General features: G+C 54.1%; 3 protein-coding genes across 3 annotated transcripts in view; 2 read left to right on the top strand and 1 right to left on the bottom strand.

Moving 5' to 3' along the window:
- Positions 1 to 5655: 5655 nt before the first annotated feature.
- KLF1 (Kruppel-like factor 1 (erythroid)) lies at positions 5656 to 8753 on the top strand. Its single transcript, XM_006900793.1, has 3 exons — positions 5656 to 5739; positions 6535 to 7342; positions 8578 to 8753. The coding sequence occupies exons 1-3, from the start codon at positions 5656 to 5658 to the stop codon at positions 8751 to 8753; spliced, it is 1068 nt and encodes a 355-aa protein (XP_006900855.1).
- Positions 8754 to 9064: 311 nt separating this feature from the next.
- On the top strand, positions 9065 to 12075 carry DNASE2 (deoxyribonuclease II, lysosomal). The gene is made up of 7 exons (XM_006900831.1): positions 9065 to 9138; positions 9886 to 10098; positions 10211 to 10391; positions 10486 to 10564; positions 10858 to 11022; positions 11116 to 11313; positions 11717 to 12075. The coding sequence occupies exons 1-7, from the start codon at positions 9065 to 9067 to the stop codon at positions 12073 to 12075; spliced, it is 1269 nt and encodes a 422-aa protein (XP_006900893.1).
- Positions 12076 to 12801: 726 nt separating this feature from the next.
- Positions 12802 to 20733, bottom strand: part of MAST1 (microtubule associated serine/threonine kinase 1) — a 29179-nt gene continuing 21247 nt past the window's right edge. The window contains exons 13-26 of the mRNA XM_006900794.1: positions 19596 to 19734; positions 19189 to 19321; positions 18886 to 19051; positions 18664 to 18765; positions 18381 to 18503; positions 17916 to 18025; positions 17080 to 17255; positions 16748 to 16995; positions 16217 to 16423; positions 15813 to 16042; positions 15406 to 15528; positions 15179 to 15315; positions 14234 to 14421; positions 12802 to 14135 (exon numbers count right to left, since the gene is read on the bottom strand). Of these exons, the coding sequence (XP_006900856.1) occupies positions 12886 to 14135; positions 14234 to 14421; positions 15179 to 15315; positions 15406 to 15528; positions 15813 to 16042; positions 16217 to 16423; positions 16748 to 16995; positions 17080 to 17255; positions 17916 to 18025; positions 18381 to 18503; positions 18664 to 18765; positions 18886 to 19051; positions 19189 to 19321; positions 19596 to 19734 (3332 nt within the window). The 3' untranslated portion in view covers positions 12802 to 12885. The remainder of the gene's footprint in view (positions 14136 to 14233; positions 14422 to 15178; positions 15316 to 15405; positions 15529 to 15812; positions 16043 to 16216; positions 16424 to 16747; positions 16996 to 17079; positions 17256 to 17915; positions 18026 to 18380; positions 18504 to 18663; positions 18766 to 18885; positions 19052 to 19188; positions 19322 to 19595; positions 19735 to 20733) is intronic.

The raw sequence follows: 20733 nt of genomic DNA on the forward strand, positions 1-20733 counted from the left end.
CCCTGCTGCACTCTTTTCCTGATTTTGAACCATGCAGTGTTTCCTTGCTCTGTTCTGAGAACTGCTTCCTGGTCTGAGTATGGGTTTCATATGAGCACAATCAAGTGTTCTGGGATCCCCATTCTTCTCAAGGTTAGCCACAATTTGTTGTGATCCACACAGTCAAATACTTTTGCATAGTCAATTAAACACAGATAGACATTCTTCTGGTACTCCCTGCTTTTAGCCAAGATCCATCTGACATTGGCAATAATATCTCTGGGCATGGCCTCTTCCAAACTCAGCCTGTGTTTCTAGTAGTTCTCTGTCGATGTACTGTTCTAGTTGTTTTTGGATAATCTTCCATTGTGTATAAAAGAATTCTTTTAATTGCATTTAAGCAAAAAATGTCACTTTGAGCATAACTCCAAGCATGGAATTTTCTGTTGTCTCACATTATTTTGTATGCATCTGAAAGTTGGACAATGAATAAAGAAGAAAGACCAAAGAAGAATCAACGCCTTGGATTGGGGGTGTTGAAGAAGAGTATTGAATATCCCTGACAAAAGAATAAACAATTCAGGGAGCTCTGGTGGCCTAGTGGCAAGAAGCTGCACTGCAATCCCAGAGGCAAACGGTATGAATCCACCAGATGCTCTGCTGGAGAAGGAGGGACAATCTCCTCCTGTACCAATCATATCTGATTTGACAGTACATACATAAAAAAAAATGATAAAACAAAATAATTTTTTTTAAAAAAAGAATAAACAATTCAGTCTTGGAGGGACTGAAACCAGTATAGTCTTTCGAGACAACGATGGTGAAATTTCATCTCATATGCATTGGGCATGTTGTCAGGAAGGACCAGGTCTTAGATAAAGACATGCTGGAAAAGACAGAGAGGACTGATGAAAGAGGGGAAGACCCTCATCATGCTGGGTTGACACAGTGACCACTGCCTGAATATATTAGCGATCATGAAGGTGGTGTAGACCCCAGAAACAAATCTCAACAGAGGAGCACACAACAAATGCTGGCAAGGTTGTGGAGAAATTGGAACTTTTACTCACTGCTGGTGGCAATATAAAATGATAAATCCATGGAAGGCAGTGTGTCACTCTCCCAAACAGTTATAAATAGATACACCATTTGACCCAGCAACTCCACTACTGGGAAAATACCCTAAAGAAACCAGAGCCTTAACTTAAACAGATGTATGCACACTCATGTTTATTGCTACGTTATTCATAATAGCAAAGAGAGGGAAGCAACCCAAGTGACCATCAACAAATGAATGGATAGACACACCAGGGTACATTCACACAATGGAATATTACGCAGCACTGAAAGACAATGAACTTGTAAAACATCATACAACATGGAGGATCCTGGGGGACATTATGTTGAGTGAAATATCTCAGTCACAAAAAAATAAATACTGTATAACACCACTGTTATAAGATAGGACAGGCATGAGGGGAGAATGGGAAAAGAGTGGATAGATGACGGAGAGGGCATAGGATCAGATGAGAAGAAGAAATGTCAAAGGAATAACTGATTAGACATTATATGTATGACAATAATCTGGAACAAAGGGTGCATTGCGGGTAGAGCTGAGGGAGGGAGGAGGAAAGGGGGAAGAAAATGTGCAACAATGGGAAAAATTAAAACATTTTCTATGTTGGGTTTGTGTTGTTTTTTTTTAAAAAAAGAAGAGAGTAGTGCAGGACCAGGCAAGGTTCCCACCTGTTGTGAATAAGTTTGCTATGAGTCATAGTGGGCATCCTGGAACCGCACAACAACATGTGCATGGAAAACTGGACAATGAACAAAGAAAACTGAAGAACTGATGCCTTTGAATTATGGTGGTGAGGAATACTCTCTACCACATGGACTTCCAGAAGATTGAGCAACTCTCTCTTGGAAGAAATGCAGCCAGATTGCTCATTGAACACAAGAACGGTGCGACTTAGTCTCACATGCTTTGAATACATTATTAGGAAGGGCCTGGTCCTGAAGAGGGACTTTAACGTCAAAAAAAAAGAGAAAGATCCATGTATTGGCATAGTGGCTAAACAGCAGGGTCAAGCATAAGGAACACTGTGAGGACCACACAGGACCAACTGGGCAGTGTTTCCTTCTACAGACATAGGATGGCTGTAAGTTAGCACCTAGCAACAGTGAGTGCATCCACGCTGCGTGTATATTGCTGTCTTCTCCTGCCTTGTATCTTTTTGCGTGGTGCGTCCACTCTGTGTGATTGTGTATCTGTGTTAATATGTCTGTGTCTGGGTAAGCTTGTGTATGTTCTCAGCTATTGGTGTTCTGGTCTCTGTGTGGTTACCTATGTTTGAGTGCGCCCTCTATAGTCCAATATTGGTCATTACTGACTCTAAGGTTGTAGATTCTGTACCATTTTGTGGATGATTATATGTGTCTGATTTTACCATATAATACTTTTTGTTGTTTGCCATCAGGTTGGAACTGACTACTCGTGGATGGACTCTGCAGTAAGTTTTGAGAGGCAGGTTAATTGCACAGGAGATTGTCCATCTTTTTCTTTGAAGCAGCTGGTGGATTTGAACTGTGCTTCCTTGGGATTGCAGCTCAGCTTCTTACCACTGTTGTTATTATGTGCCATCAAGTAGGCCTGCGACTCATAGCTACCTTATGTACATTAGCTCTGAAACTTGCCCTGTCCTGAGCCAATCTCATCATCTCCAACAGACCTAATCCCATTTCTTCAGTCACTGAGTCAATCTATTTCATCCTGGGTCTTCCTCTCCTGTGCAATAATGTCCCTTTCCAAGAACTGGTCCCTCCTGGCCATGTGCCCAAAATGTGAGACGGAGCTTCAAAATCCTTTCCTTCAGGGAGTAGCCTGGTTTTACCCTCTCCAGGACAGACCTCTTTGTTCTCCTGGCAGTCCACAGTATGTTCAACCCTATTCTCTCACACCACACCTCAAAGCATCGATCCTTCTTCTATCATCTTTAGTTACTGTCCAGCTCTCTGATGCATAGAAAGTAATTATGAAGACCAGAACCTGGATCAGGCATACCTTGGTCTCCAGACTGATGTCATCACTCTCCAGTACTCTAGAGAGGTCCCTAACAGCAGACTTTCCCAATGCAATTCATCTTTTTTATTTCCTGACTGCTGGTGCCAAGAGTGCTGATTGTGGAATCAAGGAAGATGAAGCTTTCAACAATCTCAGTCTCTTTTTCATCCATCATGAAGCTGCTAATTGACCCAGTGTTACTCCCCCCCTTTCTTTTTGTACTGTCAAATTGTATCTGACTGGCACCAGAGAAGACTGCCCCTCCTTCTCCAGCAGAGTATCTGGTGGATTTGAATTGTGCACCTTCAGGATTGCAGCACAGCTTCTTGCCATTAGGCTACCAGAGCTCCCTGAGAATCTTTGTTTTCTTTATGTTGGGCTTCAGTCCACACTGAAGACTACAAGAAGGTCCTTGACCTTCTGCAGCAAATACCTCATTTTGTCTTCAGTTTCAGCAAGCAATGTTGTGTCATCTGCATAACATAAGTTGTTGATGAGTCTTCCTTCAATCCTGATGCCATGTTTCTCCTTATGAATTTCAGCCTCCTGAATGATCTGTCCTGAATATAGATTGAAAAGCTATGGAAACAGGATGCATCCCTGACACACACACCTTTTCTGATCATGAACCATGAAGTAATTCCCTTCTCTGTTCTGACTGCTGCTTCCTAGTTCTAAGTAGAAGGTTTCACATAAACACAATTAGGTATTCTGGGATCCCCATTCTTCTCAAGGTTAGCCACAATTTGTTGTGATCCACACAGTCAAATGCCTTTGCATAGTCAATGAAACACAGACATTTTTTCTTGTACTCTCTGTTTTAAGCCAAGATCCATCTAATGTTGGCTATGATGTCCTTAGTGTCACAGCCTCTTCATTATTATTATTATTATTATTATTATTATTATTATTAGTGTGTACTGTCAAATCGGATCTGACTGGTACAGGAGGAGATTGCTCCTCCTTCTCCAGCAGAGCATCTGGTGGATATGAACCGTGCACCTCTGGGATTGGAGTGCAGCTTCTTGCCACTAGGCTACCAGAGCTCACTGCCACGGCCTCTTCTAAACCCAGCCTGCAGATGTACTGCTCAGACTTCTGCCAGAGGAAGAGTACACTCTGCTGATGTACTGTTCTAGTCATTTCTGGATAATATTCAGCAAGATCTTTCTTGCATGTGGTATTAGTGACATTGTTCAATAATTTCTACACTCTGTCGGGTTACCCTTTTTTGGAATGAGAATAAATACAGATCTCTTCCAATCAGTTGGCCACCAGAACTTCCCTGATTTTATGATATAGGGTTGTGTATTAATACACCATCATGAATGGTTTGTGATCTTTTTTACCTGTGTGTCTAAGGTTATGTCTGATTTATAGGGCTGCACGACGGCATTTTCTATAGTTTCATGACAACAAGCCCGGAAACCCCTCATATCTAATTCATTGGGTCACTAGCCTTGCGTGGCGATACCATGGTGTAGCAAATGTGGAGTGTGGTTGCATTTTTGTTGCTGGAATCTGTGTAGCTGTTCATGGGTAAGCAGAGATGACTATGATCTGTGATTGAGGACCTAGGACTTGTGTCATCATGTAACTCCATGGTTATGACTGCGGACTATGTGTCTGTGTGCCCATGTCCACTTCCTGGACTCCCACGGTCCCACAGTGGAGGTCTGAGATGCAAAACCTCAACTCTTTCGCCATGTCAGGTGGAAATCAAACACCAGCCAGGGCGAGGGCAGGAGTGGGGCCACATCTCCTTCAGGTCAGGCTTGACCCATGCCTGTCTCATCCCACCAGGAAGAGAGAGAAACTTCTCCCTCCTTAAAGGCCTTCACACTGGATAGGAGTGCACTGCCTCGGCCTTGCCAAGAATTACCAAATGAGGGTCTCAGGTCGATAACAGAAGGGCTGATTGACAGACTCACTCCCTCCTGCCACAGGATCAGACCTTGGGAGTTCATAATTAGACATTTTAAAACCAAGCTAATAGAAGTCCCAACCCCCATCCCTCCTACACGCTGAGGACAGAGCTTTGGCTGTTCTGGGCCCCCACCTGATAGCCGTCTGCGATGTCTGGGGTGTCTGATAATGCTTAGCAGGGAGTTTGTGCCAAATCCCGCCACCAACACGGTTTGCTGTTTATCAGGGAGAGAGAGGGCTTCAGTGCCCTGCTTGGAACAAAAGGGGTCCTGCAGCCCCTTGGTAGAATCCCCGTACCGCTTTGCCCATTTCTAGAATTCTCATTCCTTCCCTCCAGGAGGGTAAACTGAGAGCAAGTTGCCACATTTTTCTCTCCTTTGGGGACCCAGTGCCTCACTTTATGTAGCAACCCAGCCCCAGATCCTGGGCCCCCACCCCCTGACATCTAACCCAACATTGGATGTATGGATAGTCTTCAAGACTCAGCCTCAAACAGGCTGAGGTGAGGTCTGTTCTCCAGAAACGGTAATCCCCCACCACTGTCCTTGCCAGCCCTTATCAGAGGCTGCAGCCAATCAGCTGAGTGCTGAGAGGATCTCCTGAGGGGCCACCAGAGCCTCAGAGCCCACGAGGCAGCAGCGGGAGAGGAGGCCTGAGGGCTGGGTGGGCACCAAGTTCTAGGAGCCACCATGGCTGCAGCAGAGACAGCTCTGCCCTCCATCAGCACACTGACTGCCCTGGGCCCCTTCCAGGACACACCGGACTTTCTCAAGGTGGGACCTCACTGGGCCTAGGTGGGTTGGCTGGGTGTCTGGACACAAGTTACAGAGCATGCAGGTCAGGGCTGAGTCCTGGCCGGGAATCAGGAGACTTGGGGAGGGTTTGGTGTGGGCCAGGGGTGCTTGGTCTGAGGCTCTGGGATCCAGTTCTGTAGTGCGAAACTGAGGCTCTGAGCTGAGTGCTATGTGGGTCTGAGGTTCAGAGACAACCCTGGGTGGAAGGGTTCCCAAACTCCTCCATGGAGTCAATGATGCTGAGTCATGGCAACTGAGTAGGAGTAGATAGAGTTGCTTTCATCGGCTTTCCAAGGCTGAGCTTTTCACAGAAGCAGAGTACCATGGCTTTCTCCCTGAGAACGAAGATGCTGGGTTCTGATGACATTAGGCACCCACACTCTTTAACTGAGCCACCAGGGCTTCTAGGGAAGAGCCAACATTTGGGAGGATGGGAGCGGGGAGGGTGGCTCTGGGGAGAAACTGAGGCAAGGCTATCCACAACCCCCTCCAGCCTTCCATCTCTAGCTGTCATGTCCCTTCCCCCAGGGGGAGTGCGGGTTTTAGATAACAGGGGTCTTATCTCTTGTCTCCAGCAAGACCCAAGCAACTTTTGTCCCTGGAGCTAGGGAGTGGAGGGCGGGCAGGTGTGGGGGCAAATGGAGCCTTGGGCCAAAAGACCCCTTTGTGGAGTCTGCAACCAACTTGTCCACATCAGGACATCTGGTCCAAGCCCTCACTGGACAGGGGCCCAGATGGGTGCTGAAACCTCATGTTGACGGCTTCCTCCCCTAGTGGTGGCGCCCCGAGGAGGAGCAAGACCTGGGCCCAGGACCCCCTGGACCCCCGGGGTTGCCCCTTCACGTGAAGCCGGAGCCAGAGGATGTTCCCAAGGAGGATGAGAACCACAGGGATGAGGTCGTGGCCTGGGACCTGGATCTCCTCCTCACCAACTTCTCAGAACCGGGTGGCGAGGCTCGGACCGGCACCCTGGCGCCCGGCGAGAGCACTGGGGCGCAGTATCCGTCTCCTCCAGAGACTCTGGGCGCATACACGAGCGTCCCGGGGCTCGTGGGTCCAGAGGAGCACTCGGGCTGGGCCTGCCCAGGCCCCCGAGCTCCGGCCTCCGACTCTTTCGGGGGTCCAGCCCTGGCCTTGACGACCCCTGAACCCAAGGCGCTGACGCTGCAGCCCGTGTACCCCGGGTCAGGCGCAGGCTCCTCCGGCAGCTACTTCCCGCGGACGGGGTTTTCAGTGCCCGCGGCGCCCGGGAACCCCTACGGGCTGCTGTCTGGGTACCCCACACTGTACCCTATGCCGCAGTACCAGGGCCATTTCCAGCTCTACCGCGGGCTCCCGGCGCCCACACCTGGCCCTGCCGCGGCGCCCTCCTTCCTGAGTTGTCTGGGACCCGGGACGGCGGGCGCTGGGGTAGGGACCCCCGCGGGAAACCCTGGAGAGATGAGGCAAGTCGTGCCTGTCAAGCGCAGCCGGCGCTCGTGGGCGCGCAAGCGACAAGCGGCGCATACGTGCGCGCATCCGGGCTGCGGCAAGAGCTACACCAAGAGCTCCCATCTGAAGGCGCATCTGCGCACGCACACGGGTGAGGGGGCGGGCCTGGTGCCGTGGGCGGGGATTGAGGCGGACCAGGTTGCCGTGGGCGGACATAGGGGCGTGTTCTATGGCTCGTGGGCGGGACTGGAGGTGGGCCCTGTGGGCGGGGATTGGGGCGGGCCCGAGGAGCCAGGAAAGGGCGGCACAGAGACTGGCGAGCTCCAGGCCAAAACCTCTCAAGGGGGCGGGCCAGTAATGCTGGGGGCGGAGCTAGAGGCAAAGTCCAGGACCAAGGGGCGGTACCAAAAGAGCCGGCAACCGGGCTAAAGAAGTTCTACGGCTGCAAAGGGGGCTGGACAGAGGTACGCGAGGGGATAGGGGCAGATAAAAGGTCTAGAAAACTCGTTTGAGAGAAAAGCCTGGACCAAAAGCGGGACTCAAGGCAGTGAAGTAGAGTTAGAGGGGCAACTGCGGAGAGATGAGACAATAAGATGTTCAGCGAGGCCACGGATGTAGGATTTGAATGTAGAGTTCAAATTTAGGGCAAGAGGGGATCGAAGTGAGAGTCTTTGGTCAGGGACTTAAAGCCGGGTTGCTTGACATGAAGTGTGTTGGGGTATGGCTGAGAGTCAGGACTTCAAATACCCAGACAGGTGAGGTGCAGATTTCAAGATGCAGGAGAGAGTCACAAAGGACAGAGTGCAGATGTGGAAATAGGCTTGGAGAGCAGAGAAGCTGGAAAAATGGGAAAGAACCGAGCAAAGAAAGAGAAGCAGGGTCCCAAGGAGAAGGCAGATAAATGAGGTTGGGGGGATTATAGAATGGAAAAGAGTCAGGAAGGGGCGGGGTCTATGCTCAGGGAGTGGGAACAGAGAGTGGGGTTAGTTCTAGTGATTAATTCAGGAGAAGGGGGTCAGACATGACAGGGACAGAGTGTAGACCACCTCAGACTGGTTTTACCTCAACAGAGTGGACTTTAAGGTCCAAGGGCCAAAGCCAGAGAGGACAGGGTTGGGCATCTGCTGGAGGTGCCCCGTGGTACAAGGGAGAAGATAGATGATTATATTAAGCCAGTGTGCCCAAGCGTAGGGACTAAGGACTGATGTCAGCCAGGTGCACACACAGAGGGAAGGAAAAAGGTGAGGTCAGAGAGGATTCTGCCTAGGCACCTCACTCACCTCGCTCTGTCCTAATCAAAGTGGCATGTCCTGGGGCAGAGGAGGATGGGGGGGAGTGGGGAAGTGGTGGCAGGGAAGTGATGCTCACTGCCCCTTTCTCCCCCAGGGGAGAAGCCATATGCCTGCACATGGGATGGCTGCGGCTGGAGGTTCGCACGCTCTGATGAGCTGACCCGTCACTACAGGAAGCATACTGGGCAGCGGCCCTTCCGCTGCCAGCTCTGTCCGAGAGCATTTTCGCGCTCAGACCATCTAGCCCTGCACATGAAGCGCCACCTTTGAGCCTGTCCCAGCACCTGGATCTACCCCGGAGCCTGAGGTTGGAGTAAGAACATGTTTTAGCTACATGAGATGGTTTTCCTACAAATGGACCACATCTGGACTTGCAGCCCCTCAGATCCACCATTGCAAAGATGGACCCATGCAAAGACAGGCTTAGAAGATCCTCAAAGGAAGCCTCTCACAGATTCACGTTACACCGAGCCACACAGAGACATCATCCAGGGGACAGATCCCAGATTAACTGACTCAAATTGCTAAGACAATAGAATCCTCAGACCAGCTCACAGGTGACCCTGGACAGCAAGGGCATGATGGGGAGCTTCCCAGAAACTGTGGATCTGGAAGGGAGCTTCTACAGCGACCCTTTCCGAAGCTTCACGTGCGGGTGATGCTCTTTGACCATGTGAATGGTTATGAGTTTTGTAAAAATGCCCTCCCCTATAAAGCTATAATGTTGGTCTGACTTTGTGGGTTTTGGAGACTGGAAGATGGGAGGAGGTGGTACACACCCTTAGCCCCTGAACCTAGCGACAGTCTTTGCCTTTGCCATTCTTCCCCACCACGTCGACTACATAGCTATCATCTCCTGATTCACACACTAAGAGCGCCTCGATCTGTGTTCCAAAGGTCCCATAACCTTCGCTTGGCTGTAATTTCGAGTGACTTGTTGGCTAGCTCGCTGGGATCTAGGAAAAAGTAAAATCTTAATTAAAATCTTTAAGTAAACAAAGGTTGGAGTCCCGTGATGACAGGAAAAATTACAACTCTTTTGCCTGGAAGCGGCGAAACCAGGTAAACAAGAGAACGAAAAAGATAAAGAGAAGGAGGTCCCTTAGGAGGCGGGACTGAGGGGGAGGCTGGCCTGTGATTGGGTGGGAGCGGAGTCGGAGGCCGGACACAATCTGTTTTGCCGGAAGTGGGTGTGGCCTGAGTGCATTCTGAGCGTGGAACCCCGGAGGGTCTGGGAGCCGGGGCGGGGTGGGGGGGACCCCGTGGGGGGGACCCCAAAGCCGCTGGGTTGGTGCTGGATCCTGCGGGACTGAGCCCGTTGACAGTAAGCCCTGCCCTTAGAGACCCAGAGCCACTGTTTAAGCAGGTGCGTCTGAGGGGCGGATGCGTCTCTACGCTCCAGAGCCTCGGGCCCGAGTTCCCAGGCAAATTTGGAGAAGCGAGAGCTGCACGCGTCGGGGCCTGTCCCAGCTTGTGACCCTGAGTCCTGCAGTCACGAGGCGTATTTTCCCATGTCGGCGCTGCGCCCGCTGCTCCCGCTGCTCCTGGCCGTGCTGCTGGGTGTCCCTGCCTGGGCCCTGACCTGCCACGGGGACTCGGGGCAGCCTGTGGACTGGTGAGGACCGGGGAGCTGACCATCTCCAAGACCCCGGCGCTCCTGCACAGAGGGGTGAAGGTCTAGCCCTCTCTCTTCTCTCTTCCACTTCTGTCCGCTCCCCAAATTCCAGGTTCGTTGTGTACAAGCTGCCAGCCCACAGCGGGCATGAGGACGCAGCCGGGAGTGGGCTGAAGTACAAGTATCTGGACGCGAGCACGGGAGGCTGGCAAGATGGTGTGACGCCCATCAGCAGTTCAGAGGGGGCCGTGGGCCGCAGCCTGTTGCCTCTTTATGGGAGCAACACCAGCCAGGTGCTGGGGTGCGGGGTTCAATCTAGGGTGGGACTTTAGGCTGGGGATTCCTACTTGGGGGAAACCTTCATATAGTCCCCCTCCATCTCCCCAGCTCGCTTTCCTGCTCTACAATGACCAGCCACCTAAGTCCAGCAGGGTTCCGGACTCTTCCAGTCGTGGGCATACAAAGGGTGAGGCCCAGGTTGGGGAGGAGCTCATGGCTCCCCTGTGAATTTTTACCCCGGTTGACCCCTTGATGCCATGGGAGGAGGTACTTCTGTCAGGCCTTAGAGGTTTGTTTCTTCATCTTCTATTAACATTGTCATTTCTCTGGACTGGGAGACTTGACAGCTGGAGAAATTGAGCTAAACAGTGGTTCTGACACTACACCTTCTCCAGGTCCAAACTGATGATGGTATTTTGGGTCTGGGTGTGCTTACAAATTCCCTTGAGCAGTTACACTGTTCCCTGTCTTTTGGTACAGGGGTGCTACTTCTGGATCAAGAAGGGGGCTTCTGGTTAATCCACAGTGTTCCACGCTTCCCTCCACCTGCCTCCTCTGCTGCATATAGCTGGCCTGATAGTGCTCGAGTCTATGGCCAGACCCTGCTCTGTGTGTCTTTTCCTCTCACCCAGTTCTTGATGATTGGTGAGTGGGGACAGGGAAGCAGGGTGAATCCTTAATTCCTGGGCCAGATGTTGAGCGGCCCCCACACTTCCTCATCCCTTGCTTGTCCTCCAGGAAAGCAACTGACCTATACCTACCCCCTGGTGTATGACCACAATCTGGAAGGAGTCTTTGCCCAGAAATTCCCCATTCTGGAGGATGTGGTCAAGGGCAACCATGTCCGCCAGGGACCTTGGAATAGCAGTGTAACACTCACATCACAGGCTGGGGCCACTTTCCAGAGCTTTGCCAAGTTTGGAAATTTTGGCAATGGTAAGCCCTGAAACTGAGGGTTGGGAAACTTTCTACCAGGGGTGTCTGGGTGTGTATGTCTCTGAGGGCTGACCAAGCATGCATGTTCTTCTTTGGGAGTCATAATCATGAGAGGTATAAAACTGGGTTTAAGTCTTGATTTTGGGCTGCGTGATTAAACTTGGAATCTCCGTTTACTCATCTAAAAAAAAAAGGTAGTTACTGCTATATAAGGGATTGGTTTAGTACTTCAATAAAGTGATACCTATAAGCTATTTAGGAAGGGTTATTAATATTAATGTCAGCATCTTCTATGCTGCCAAGAATTGACAACTGAGGAAACTGAGCTCAGAAAGAGGAAGAGACTAACCTAATCTCTAGCAGTGGCCCTGACTCTGCCAATGCTTCTCTCCATCCTTTGCAGACCTGTACTCTGGCTGGCTGGCAGAAGCCCTTGGCAGTGACCTGCAGGTCCAGTTCTGGCACAATTCTGCTGGAATTCTGCCCTCCAATTGCTCAGGTGCTCAGGAAGTACTGGATATCACCCAAACAGCTTTTCCTGGGCCAGGTGGGCCAACTTTCAATGCCACTGAAGACCACTCCAAGTGGTGTGTGGCCCCCAAAGGACCCTGGACCTGTGTAGGTGACATGAATCGGAACCAGAGAGAGGAACATCGTGGTGGGGGCACACTTTGTGCCCAGCTGCCTGCTCTGTGGAAGGCCTTCCAGCCATTGGTAAAGGCCTGGGAACCTTGTGAGAAGCCCTGCTGGCATAGTAGTTAGCCACTCAGCCGCTGAAAGGTCACTGGTTTGAAACCACCAGGTGCTGTTCAAGAGAATGTTAGAATAGTCTGGTTCTGAAAAGAAAGAAACTCTGTGGGGGACTTCTACACTTTCCTATAGGGTTGCTATGATCAAGTTGATGAAGGCAGTGGGTTTTGGTTTTGGGGAACCCTCCAGGGAGGAGAGGGTGCCTAGTAGCGTAGTGAGTGACCTTTTGGACTACTAACCAAAAGGTCAGTAGTTCAAATCCGGCTGCTATGTAGGAGAAAGATGAGGCAGTCAGCTGTTAAGACTTACAGCCTTGGAAACCCGATTGAGGGTTGCTGTGATTCAGATCAACTCAGCAGCAGAGGGTTCGGGGTTAGTAGGAAGGAGAGCAGAGTCTTTTTTAAGAGCTTAGGCTCAGGAGCCAGTTTGGACTTAAGTTTGAATCTCAGAATCTTAATTGTGTGAACTTAATTATGTGCTTTAACCTATGACTTAATCGCCTAATCTGCCACACAGGACTGCTGAGTAAAAGAAAAATTAGTGGCTGGAGCTGTTAGCCTTTTTTTTTTCAGGAAGGCCCAGGGACGAGAGGGTTGTGTAGGTGAGGCTGGAGGTGGAACCACAACAACCCAAGTCTCCACCCAGGTCTAGAGTTGCACCCTCTACAAACACAAGGGCACTTGTGGGACACTAGGCATTCTGCCCTACTAGGAGGAGGGTGGTGTGAGCCCCAGAAAGTTCACGAAGCACTGACGCACTTTATTTATATGTGTACATATGTATACAGGTAGCTGTACAGCTCAGGGCCAGAGGCCCCCTTGGCTATGGGCCTGGAGGTGCAGGGCAGGGTGCCCCTTTTTTGGTCAGGCCTGGAGTGGGCACAGCTTCAACTGGACATCGAGAGGGCAGACCCACTTCGGGCTTAGCTCCTGGGACCAGGAGGGGAGGGGTTGGGGCTGGGGTCCCTGTACTGCTGGGCGCATTCTTCGCTGGGCCTAGGACAGGGGCCTGGGGTTCTGGGGAGAGCTTCGGGGAGGCAGGCTTGGAGCGAGGTGCGCTCAGCGTTGTTCGCTCCTCCACCACCTCCAGCACCCAGCGCTCTCGGCCTCGGGGGGCCTCAGGCACTGCAGGTGCCACGGGAATAGTCTGCTGCAGTCCCTTGGAGTCTTTCCCGGAAGGCTGAGGTGTTTCGGTCTTGGTCCCCGGCCGGATGGGTTCCACCAGGATGGGCACTGGGGGTGTGCCTGCCTCCCCGGAGCTGCTGCGCCTGCCGGTCTCATGTTCCTGCACTGGGCTAAGGGCAGCCTTGGCCACCCCCCTGGCTGTCCCACCCGTGCCTTCCTCAGTCTGCACGCTCTGATGTCGCGTGCTACTGGCGTCCCGCTCCAGGGTCCGACCCCCTGGGGTCGTCGCACGGGGCGGGGTGCAGGCCTCTGTACCACCAGGGGATTCCTCCTTGCTGGGCAGCCTGGGGGCTCCCTCGGGCAGCAGTGGGTCCGACCCGAGGCTCAAAGGCGACTCCTGGCGACCCAGCCGGCGGACAGCGACCTGCCGAGAGGCACCTGGCCCCTCAACTGGGGCTGTCTCGCCGTCGGATTCAGCGAGGCTATGCAACGCCAACTCCCCGTGGAAGTCCTTGCGGAAATCCGGGTGGCCCACCTCGAGGCTGTGTTTGCGCAGCGCGCCCTTCTTGTCTGCGCCCAGCGAGGCTCCCAGTTTCTCCGCCGACTGCACGCGCTTGAGGAGCGGCGAGCGCGGGGGCTCCGCGCTCTTGGGGCGCGGGCGCACGACGGGCGGAGACGAGTGCAGCTTGGCGGGAAAGCTCTGCGTCGTGTGCGAGCTGCCCACCGTGTGGCCGGGCAGCGGCGGTGGCGAGGCCTGCGTCGGGGACGGCGTGTGCGCCAGCGGCGACAGCGGGATGTTGCCCGCCGACTTGCAGCGCGCAGAGCGGTACTGGCGGTGTAGCTTCGGCGAGAGGCCGTGCAGCGTGCTGGGCCGGATGTGGTGCGACGCAGACGACGCCGGGGAGTTGGGCGTGCTCGAGGCGGGCGAGCTGCTCTGAGACGAGGCACCTGGGTGGGGGTCGTGGGGCGGGGAGGGGGTTAGGGGCCCGTCCGCGCGCCCCCCCCCAGGCCCTCCAGCTGGCGCGCAGGGGCCCCGCCCGACCTACCTAGGTAGGCGGAGTCGGGCGTGGAGCGGTAGCTGTGCGTGGGCGAGCGCGCGGGCAGCCCGTGCGTCGGCGAGCCCGGGAGGCTGTCGCTGGACGACAGCGAGCGGTTCAGAGAGGACAGCGAGCGGCTAGTGTGCAGCAGATTCGACTGCTTGGTGATTTTCCGGAAGAGCGAGCTGCGCTTCTTGCTAAAGGAGAAGAGGGGGAGCTCGTACCCTTGATCAGTAAACTCCTGGCTCCTCCCATCCACGCTGCCCACCAGCCCCTGGGACCGCCCACTCCCTCTAGTCCCTCCTTCTCCATCTGCGCGCCCAATCAGGACGGAAAGAACTTAGTTCAACCCAACTAGCTTCTTCTCACCCACCCTTTCTGGCCACGCCCAGGCCCGGCTGGGGCCACCCACCCAAACAGAACCAACCTCTCCCAGCCCCTCCTTCTACAATTCATCTGTTAGGGCAGCAGTAAATTTACTTAGTTCAGTCTAACTCCTCTCACTCCAGTCGCCACCCACTCATTTCCCAAGTCAAACCCACTTAGAAGAACTGAACGCTGTCTTTAGAAATGCACCTACCTCTTCTAGTTCTTCCTAGAAGAGAAGAAACTATTGCAACAGGCTCAGTCCTACCTGGCTCACATTCCAAATAGAAATCTCTTCTACGCTTTCAGTCCAAGTTAAACACATCGAGTGAATTAGGAACATCTGGCATGGCCTCTCCCATCACCGGCTGGGCATGCCCACCTACGCAAGACACTCCCAAAGTCCTTTTCTCCAGCTCTAGAATCCTGGTGTGGCTTTTCTGGTTCCTCTCGCTTTCCTGTCCTGTCTTTGCTTTTCACTTGGTGACACTGGCTACCTTTCCTACGCATGTCCCACCATAGTCCTCGCCCACGGTTCCAACACACCCCAAACTGGATAGCACTGTCTACCACCCTTGTCTCCCCTACCTCTCCTGGCCCTCCTTGGCCGAAGGCCTCTTGTTCCTCCGAGCCATCTTGGCCTTGTAACTGCTGCGCCTTGCGGGGCCGATGCGAATGGACGTATTCTCAAATGGTGTGGTGGTCACTGCCACTTTGTTGCCGCTCTAAGGGCAGCAGGAGGCGTGCTGTTTAGGATACTCCGGAATCCACACCCCCAGAGTGCCCACTCCCACGGGCCCCTCCTCTGCGCTCACCTTGAGGATGAGCTCCACGACCTCAGGATGCACCATGCCATGCACCGGTTCCCCATTCACGTGGGTGATGAGGTCCCCAGCACAGAGCCCTGCCTCCTGGGCTGGGCCCCCCTCTTCTACATGCTGGAGATGGGACACCCACAGGCTGAGGTTAATAAGATTGCTAACAGAAAACACCCAAGTTTTATGAGCCAAACCTCTAGTTCTACAGGCACTACTGTCTTCACCAAACACTATAGTAAGTAGTTATTACCGCCCCCCCCCCAAGATGAAGAAGTCGAGGCTCCGGGAAGTGATAAGATAATTTCAGGGGATTCTTACTCAAGCTGTCTAACTCCACGGGGGCCATCACTTCTGAAGGCTCCTCCCCTACACCCCCGGGGCACAGTCCACCCATGAGTGCTCACCCAGACGATGTGATGGACACTGTACACATCTGAGTCACCCATGTAGACGCGGATGGCACGCAGTGTGAAGCCGTATTTCTTGCCCGAGCGTTGGATGGTAATGGGAGAGCGGAGGCCACTGACCGCTGGTGAGTAGTCTCGGCTGGGCGAGGAGTCCCGCGAGGATGGGTTGGAGGACAGAGATCGTGGGGACATGGGGCTGGCCAGGGGTGAGCTGCTATGGGTGTCCACTGCAGATAGAAAGTATGAACAGTCGTCAGGGCCTCCCAAATCAGACCAAATCCCGGGATAGACTCTCATTGGTTGGACCCAATCACTGTGGAGAGTGGTATGCAGTGTTTTGTTGGCCAGTGCAGGCTCAGACAGGAACATCCCCTCTCCCGCCAGGTGGGACACTGTGTCACCTGCAGGAATCATGACGGACAAGGCAGTGGCCGAGGCTGACTTGATGACTTTGCCCCCGGTTCGAGAAGGCCGCTTTTCTACCGCAGGGTCTCCTGACAGCTGTTGGTGCCGAGCCCGGCGCAGAACCAAGTCACTGGTAGCCCTCGGGGCTAGTGGGTCTCCATCCTTCAAGGATGGGCCAAGGTCTCCTGGGCGTGCGCGGTCAGCTGCAAAAGAGAGCTTGTGGGTTAGAGACCAACTCAAGGCCAAGGACTCCTCACTTCTGCCCGGAAAGCCCTTCCCACTTGACTCTATGGCTTGAGTTTCATGAATGAAGGGGACCTGTGCGTTCTGCACAGCTCCTGCTACAGAGAAGGCTTCAAACGCCTGTATTGACTCTGACTGACCCTGGCAAACCACATACCAGGGTTCCTCACGATGAGAATTCCAGTTCAAGGTAGGAAAGCTGAATGATATTTTCACATCAATGGTAGTAGGCTCACGGATTGCTCATTAGATGGGCACTGGGGAAGGTGGTCAGGGGCACTTACGGGCGTCAGGATCCCCAGAACTGAGGCTGCTGTCTCCAATAGCCCCTTCCTTGGAGGCCCGCGCCTCTAGCGAGCCCGGGGGGTCGGAGCTGGGCCGGGGAGGCCTGCGAAGCCGGACCTCATCCTCATCCTCTTGAGGAGAGCTGAAGCGGCTGGGCTCCAGCAAGGCCGAGAAGCGGCGGCGCGCGCCGAGTGGGGGGCTGGCCTCCCCCTCCAGAAAGCTGGCCTCGGACGCAGAAAAGCGCTTGCTGCGCAGCGGGGGTGTGATTAGAAGAGGCCCGGCCCTTTGGGCCCACCCCACCCCTGCTCTGGCACCCCCCCACTCCGCTCACATCTCGGGGGAGCCCCCTCTCCAGGTCTTCTCGCGCAGGGTCAGGCCGCCTATCCCCTCCCGTTTGCCGGCCACCTTCTCCTCCGGACCCTTGGCGCCCGGCTCCCGCTTGCTGCCCCCGGCTGAGACTGGGGTCTTGGGCTCGTGCTGTGACAGTTGCTCCATGCTGCTATACACCTGCAGGACAGGGGTGTGGAGGACAGCGAGAATAGCCCCTCGGTCCAGTCGTCACGCGGGGACCCGCCATAACCTCGCCCAATTCTGGGATGACCCTCCCAACCCGCGAGTCTTTCCCTCAGCTCCCATCTCCAGCCGCTATTTTATTTCCCTTTTTAGCCCCTACCCTTCCCTTGTCCCATCCAATCTGGTCTCCACTAGGTCGAAGCCCCCTTCTAGACCTCACCCAATTATATCCATCTTAGCCCAAGCTGGGGCCTGACTCCTCCCAAGTGCTTCTCAAAGGGAGACCCTTGCAGGTGGTCCCCAGCCTTGCCCAGGTCACGCCCACCATAAGCCCCGCCCCTCGCCTGCTCTCCCTCCCTAGGCCCCTCCCCCAACCTTAGCTCCGCCCCCATGGGGGCCTAGTGTCCACAACTGTTGAGGTTCCCCTTAGAATCCACTCGGTGCCATGGATGCCCCCGCCCCGCCTCTGCCAGCCCTCACTATTCTAAGGCCCCTGCCTCCCCAAGAATCTGCCCAGTCTGACTTGGGGCGTCCCACGGCCTCCCTGGCTCAGTCCCCTTCCAAGCCGGCCTCCTCCAAGGACTGCCTCTGTCCAGGTGCTGCCCGCAGAGCCCAGGCCCCGCCCAGGCCGCCCCAAGCCCCACCTGGGCCCACCTTGCTGAAGCGCGGGGAGCAGGAGGAGAACTGGCGGATCTCCACGGGCTCTTCCTCCGTGGTGTCGTCCTCATCGTAGGAGTTCACGTGATGATACCTGTCCGAGCGGGCTGGGGCGGGTGTGTGGGGCTACGGACCTGGCCTCAGACCACACCCCACCAGAGCCCCGTCCAGGTTCAAGCAGTTCAGACCTCACTGCAGCAGCCTCTGATCCAGGCCGCTCCTGACGAGGGGCCCAGCCCTGCCTCCAGTAAGTCTAGCACCCAGGGCCTCTTCCTTCTGGCCGCCTCAGGGCAGCCCTTGCCTCTGCTGCGTCCTGAGCCCTGGCTCTGCCCCTAGGCCCCAACCCTAGCCCCCCAGTGCAGTCTCAGCCTTCCCTCGCCTAGATGTCCAGGGTCACACAGCGCAGGCCTCTCCCCAGGCTCCCCGCCCTGCATGCACACCCTGCCTCCTGGTCCTGCTCACTATCGAAGTAGCTGGTGTCGTCCTCCGACTCCAGGTGCGGGATGAACTCTGCCTTCTGCCGCAGGAGCCCTGTCCAGTCCAGGTCTCGGAAGAAGCTGTGTTGTTTCACCTCAAAGGCTCCGCCTGGGCAGGGACAAACAGAGAGGCAGAGTGAGTTTCCGGGAGACCCCAGCCCCTGGTTCCTGTTTTGCGCTTGGATCCCAGGCTGGATCTGGGGTTACAGACCCTTGCTCCTCCCAAAGTCCCCTCAGACCTCAGTCCCTCTGCATAGCAGCTGCTTTACCTGCTCCAAGCCGGACCAGAGGGTTGGTCTGGAGGAGGCTGGATATGAGGAGCTGTGCATCGCTGGGCAAGGCCTCCTCCCCTTCGGGCCACAGAATGTCATCTGCAGGGCAAGGATGGGACTAGGGGTCATTTTCAAAGTTCACAGGCCCGAGGCAGACCCACCCCACCCATGCACCAGACATGGGGATGTCCCCAGACCACCTGCCACAGAGGCACGCACCACTGATGACCTGTCCAAAGAGCTCTTCAGGGGTGTCTCCAAAGAAGGGCACACAGCCCACCAGGAACTCGTAGAGGATGATGCCCATGGCCCACCAGTCCACCGGCTTGCCGTAACCCTGGCGCAGGATGACCTCGGGGGCGATGTACTCGGGGGTCCCGCACACCTGGGGGCAGGCCATCAGCCTGCGCCCTGGCCATAGGACGGGGCCTCGAGGGGGTGCTGTGCCCCCCACCAGGCCCTTGGACCTACAGTCCCGCCGGGTCACTCCACCCGCCGTGACCCCCATGCCCGCACACACACCTGTTTGTCCAGGAACTCGCGGGCATCCTTCTCGATATGACCTTCGTACAGGTTGGTAGTGAGACTCATGAGCCCCATCTTGGAGAGACCGAAATCCGTCAGCTTTATGTGGCCCATGGAGGTGATGAGAAGGCTGCAGACAGAGACGGGGATCTCAGGAACGAGGCAAGGGCACCCACGCCACCATCGAGTGGACTCTGATTCATTGTGACCGTGCAGGACAGAGCAGAACTGTCCATGCCCGTTTCCAAGGCTTTAACGTCTTTACAGAATCAGACTATTACATTTTTCTCCCAGATAGGAGCTGGTGGGTTTGAACAGCCAACCTTGGCTTGGCAGCTGAATGCCTTCACAAGAACAACACTAAGGCTCCTTCCCACAGACACAGAGCAATGAAGAAGGCTCACTTGTCTGGCTTGAGGTCGCGATGCACGATGCCATAGTTGTGCAGGTATTCGAGCGCCAGCACGGTCTCTGCAAAGTACATGCGTGCCATCTCCACGGGCAGTGCCCCGATGTTCTTCAGCAGCGTGGCACAGTCCCCGCCTGCAGGGGGGAGCAGGCCCTTGTGAGGAGAGAGGAACCACAGGCCCAGATGCTCGTAGTACCAAGTCCACACTCACTTTCCAGATAAGGTAAACTGGGATTCCAAGTGGTGTGTCGCTCTGCCAGGGCCTCATGTGGGAGATGTCCTATCCCAGGCTTCTCGTGCCCTCTCATCGTCTCCCTAAGGTGATGTGACCAGCCCATTCTACACCCCAAAACTGAAGCTCAGAACATGTTTGTGTGACACAGTGCCTGATGCTGGACACAGCCAGGACCAGAGTCTGCAAGCTGACTGACTGCATCTAGAAGCTCAGCCCTCGACCTCCTGCCATCTGGGCCTTGGGGGCTGCAGAGTTGTACAATGAAGACTCCTAGCTCCCTCCAGAGTTACTCTAATGGACATTGATATTTCATTTGGGCAACATCCAGCCTTCCTTTTTATCTCACAAAGGGTCAGATTTCCTTTCACACAGAGTGACTGGGTCAGCATGCAACCCAAGCTGATTCAGTGAATCAGCTCTCAGACTTTTGAGATAGAGAAATTCTTCTCCCCAACCCCGGGATTATTAAACTGGTAAGATGGAAGCTTCTATATGGAAACCTTCTACATTTGAGCCTGTCTAAAGGGACACATACCCATGCGGAAGCAGAGGTACGAGTATCTAAAGACAGCTTCCTGATGACACACATTGTGCACCTTGATACAGCCATTCCTGAAGGGGAATGACTTTTCAATCATCTGAACAAATTTCTTCCTTACTCGAATCCATCCATCCCTTTTTTCTTCCCTTTCTCTCTCTGCTTGACCCAGATTTAGCTGGGTTTCAGAATCTCTAAGGATGGCACCCAATAATCAGCATTTGGCTGCTGAAACTGAAGCCAAACTCACTGCCATGGAGTCAGTTCCAATGACCATTGGGTTTCCTAGGCTATAACAGTAAGCAGACCAACACTTGACATCCTGCATCACCAAGGCTCCTCAACCTGAGGTAATTCTGA

The sequence above is a fragment of the Elephantulus edwardii genome, unplaced genomic scaffold (assembly GCF_000299155.1).
Source record: "Elephantulus edwardii isolate Elephantulus edwardi_28Jun2011 unplaced genomic scaffold, EleEdw1.0 scaffold00296, whole genome shotgun sequence".
NCBI classification, from domain to species: domain Eukaryota; kingdom Metazoa; phylum Chordata; class Mammalia; order Macroscelidea; family Macroscelididae; genus Elephantulus; species Elephantulus edwardii.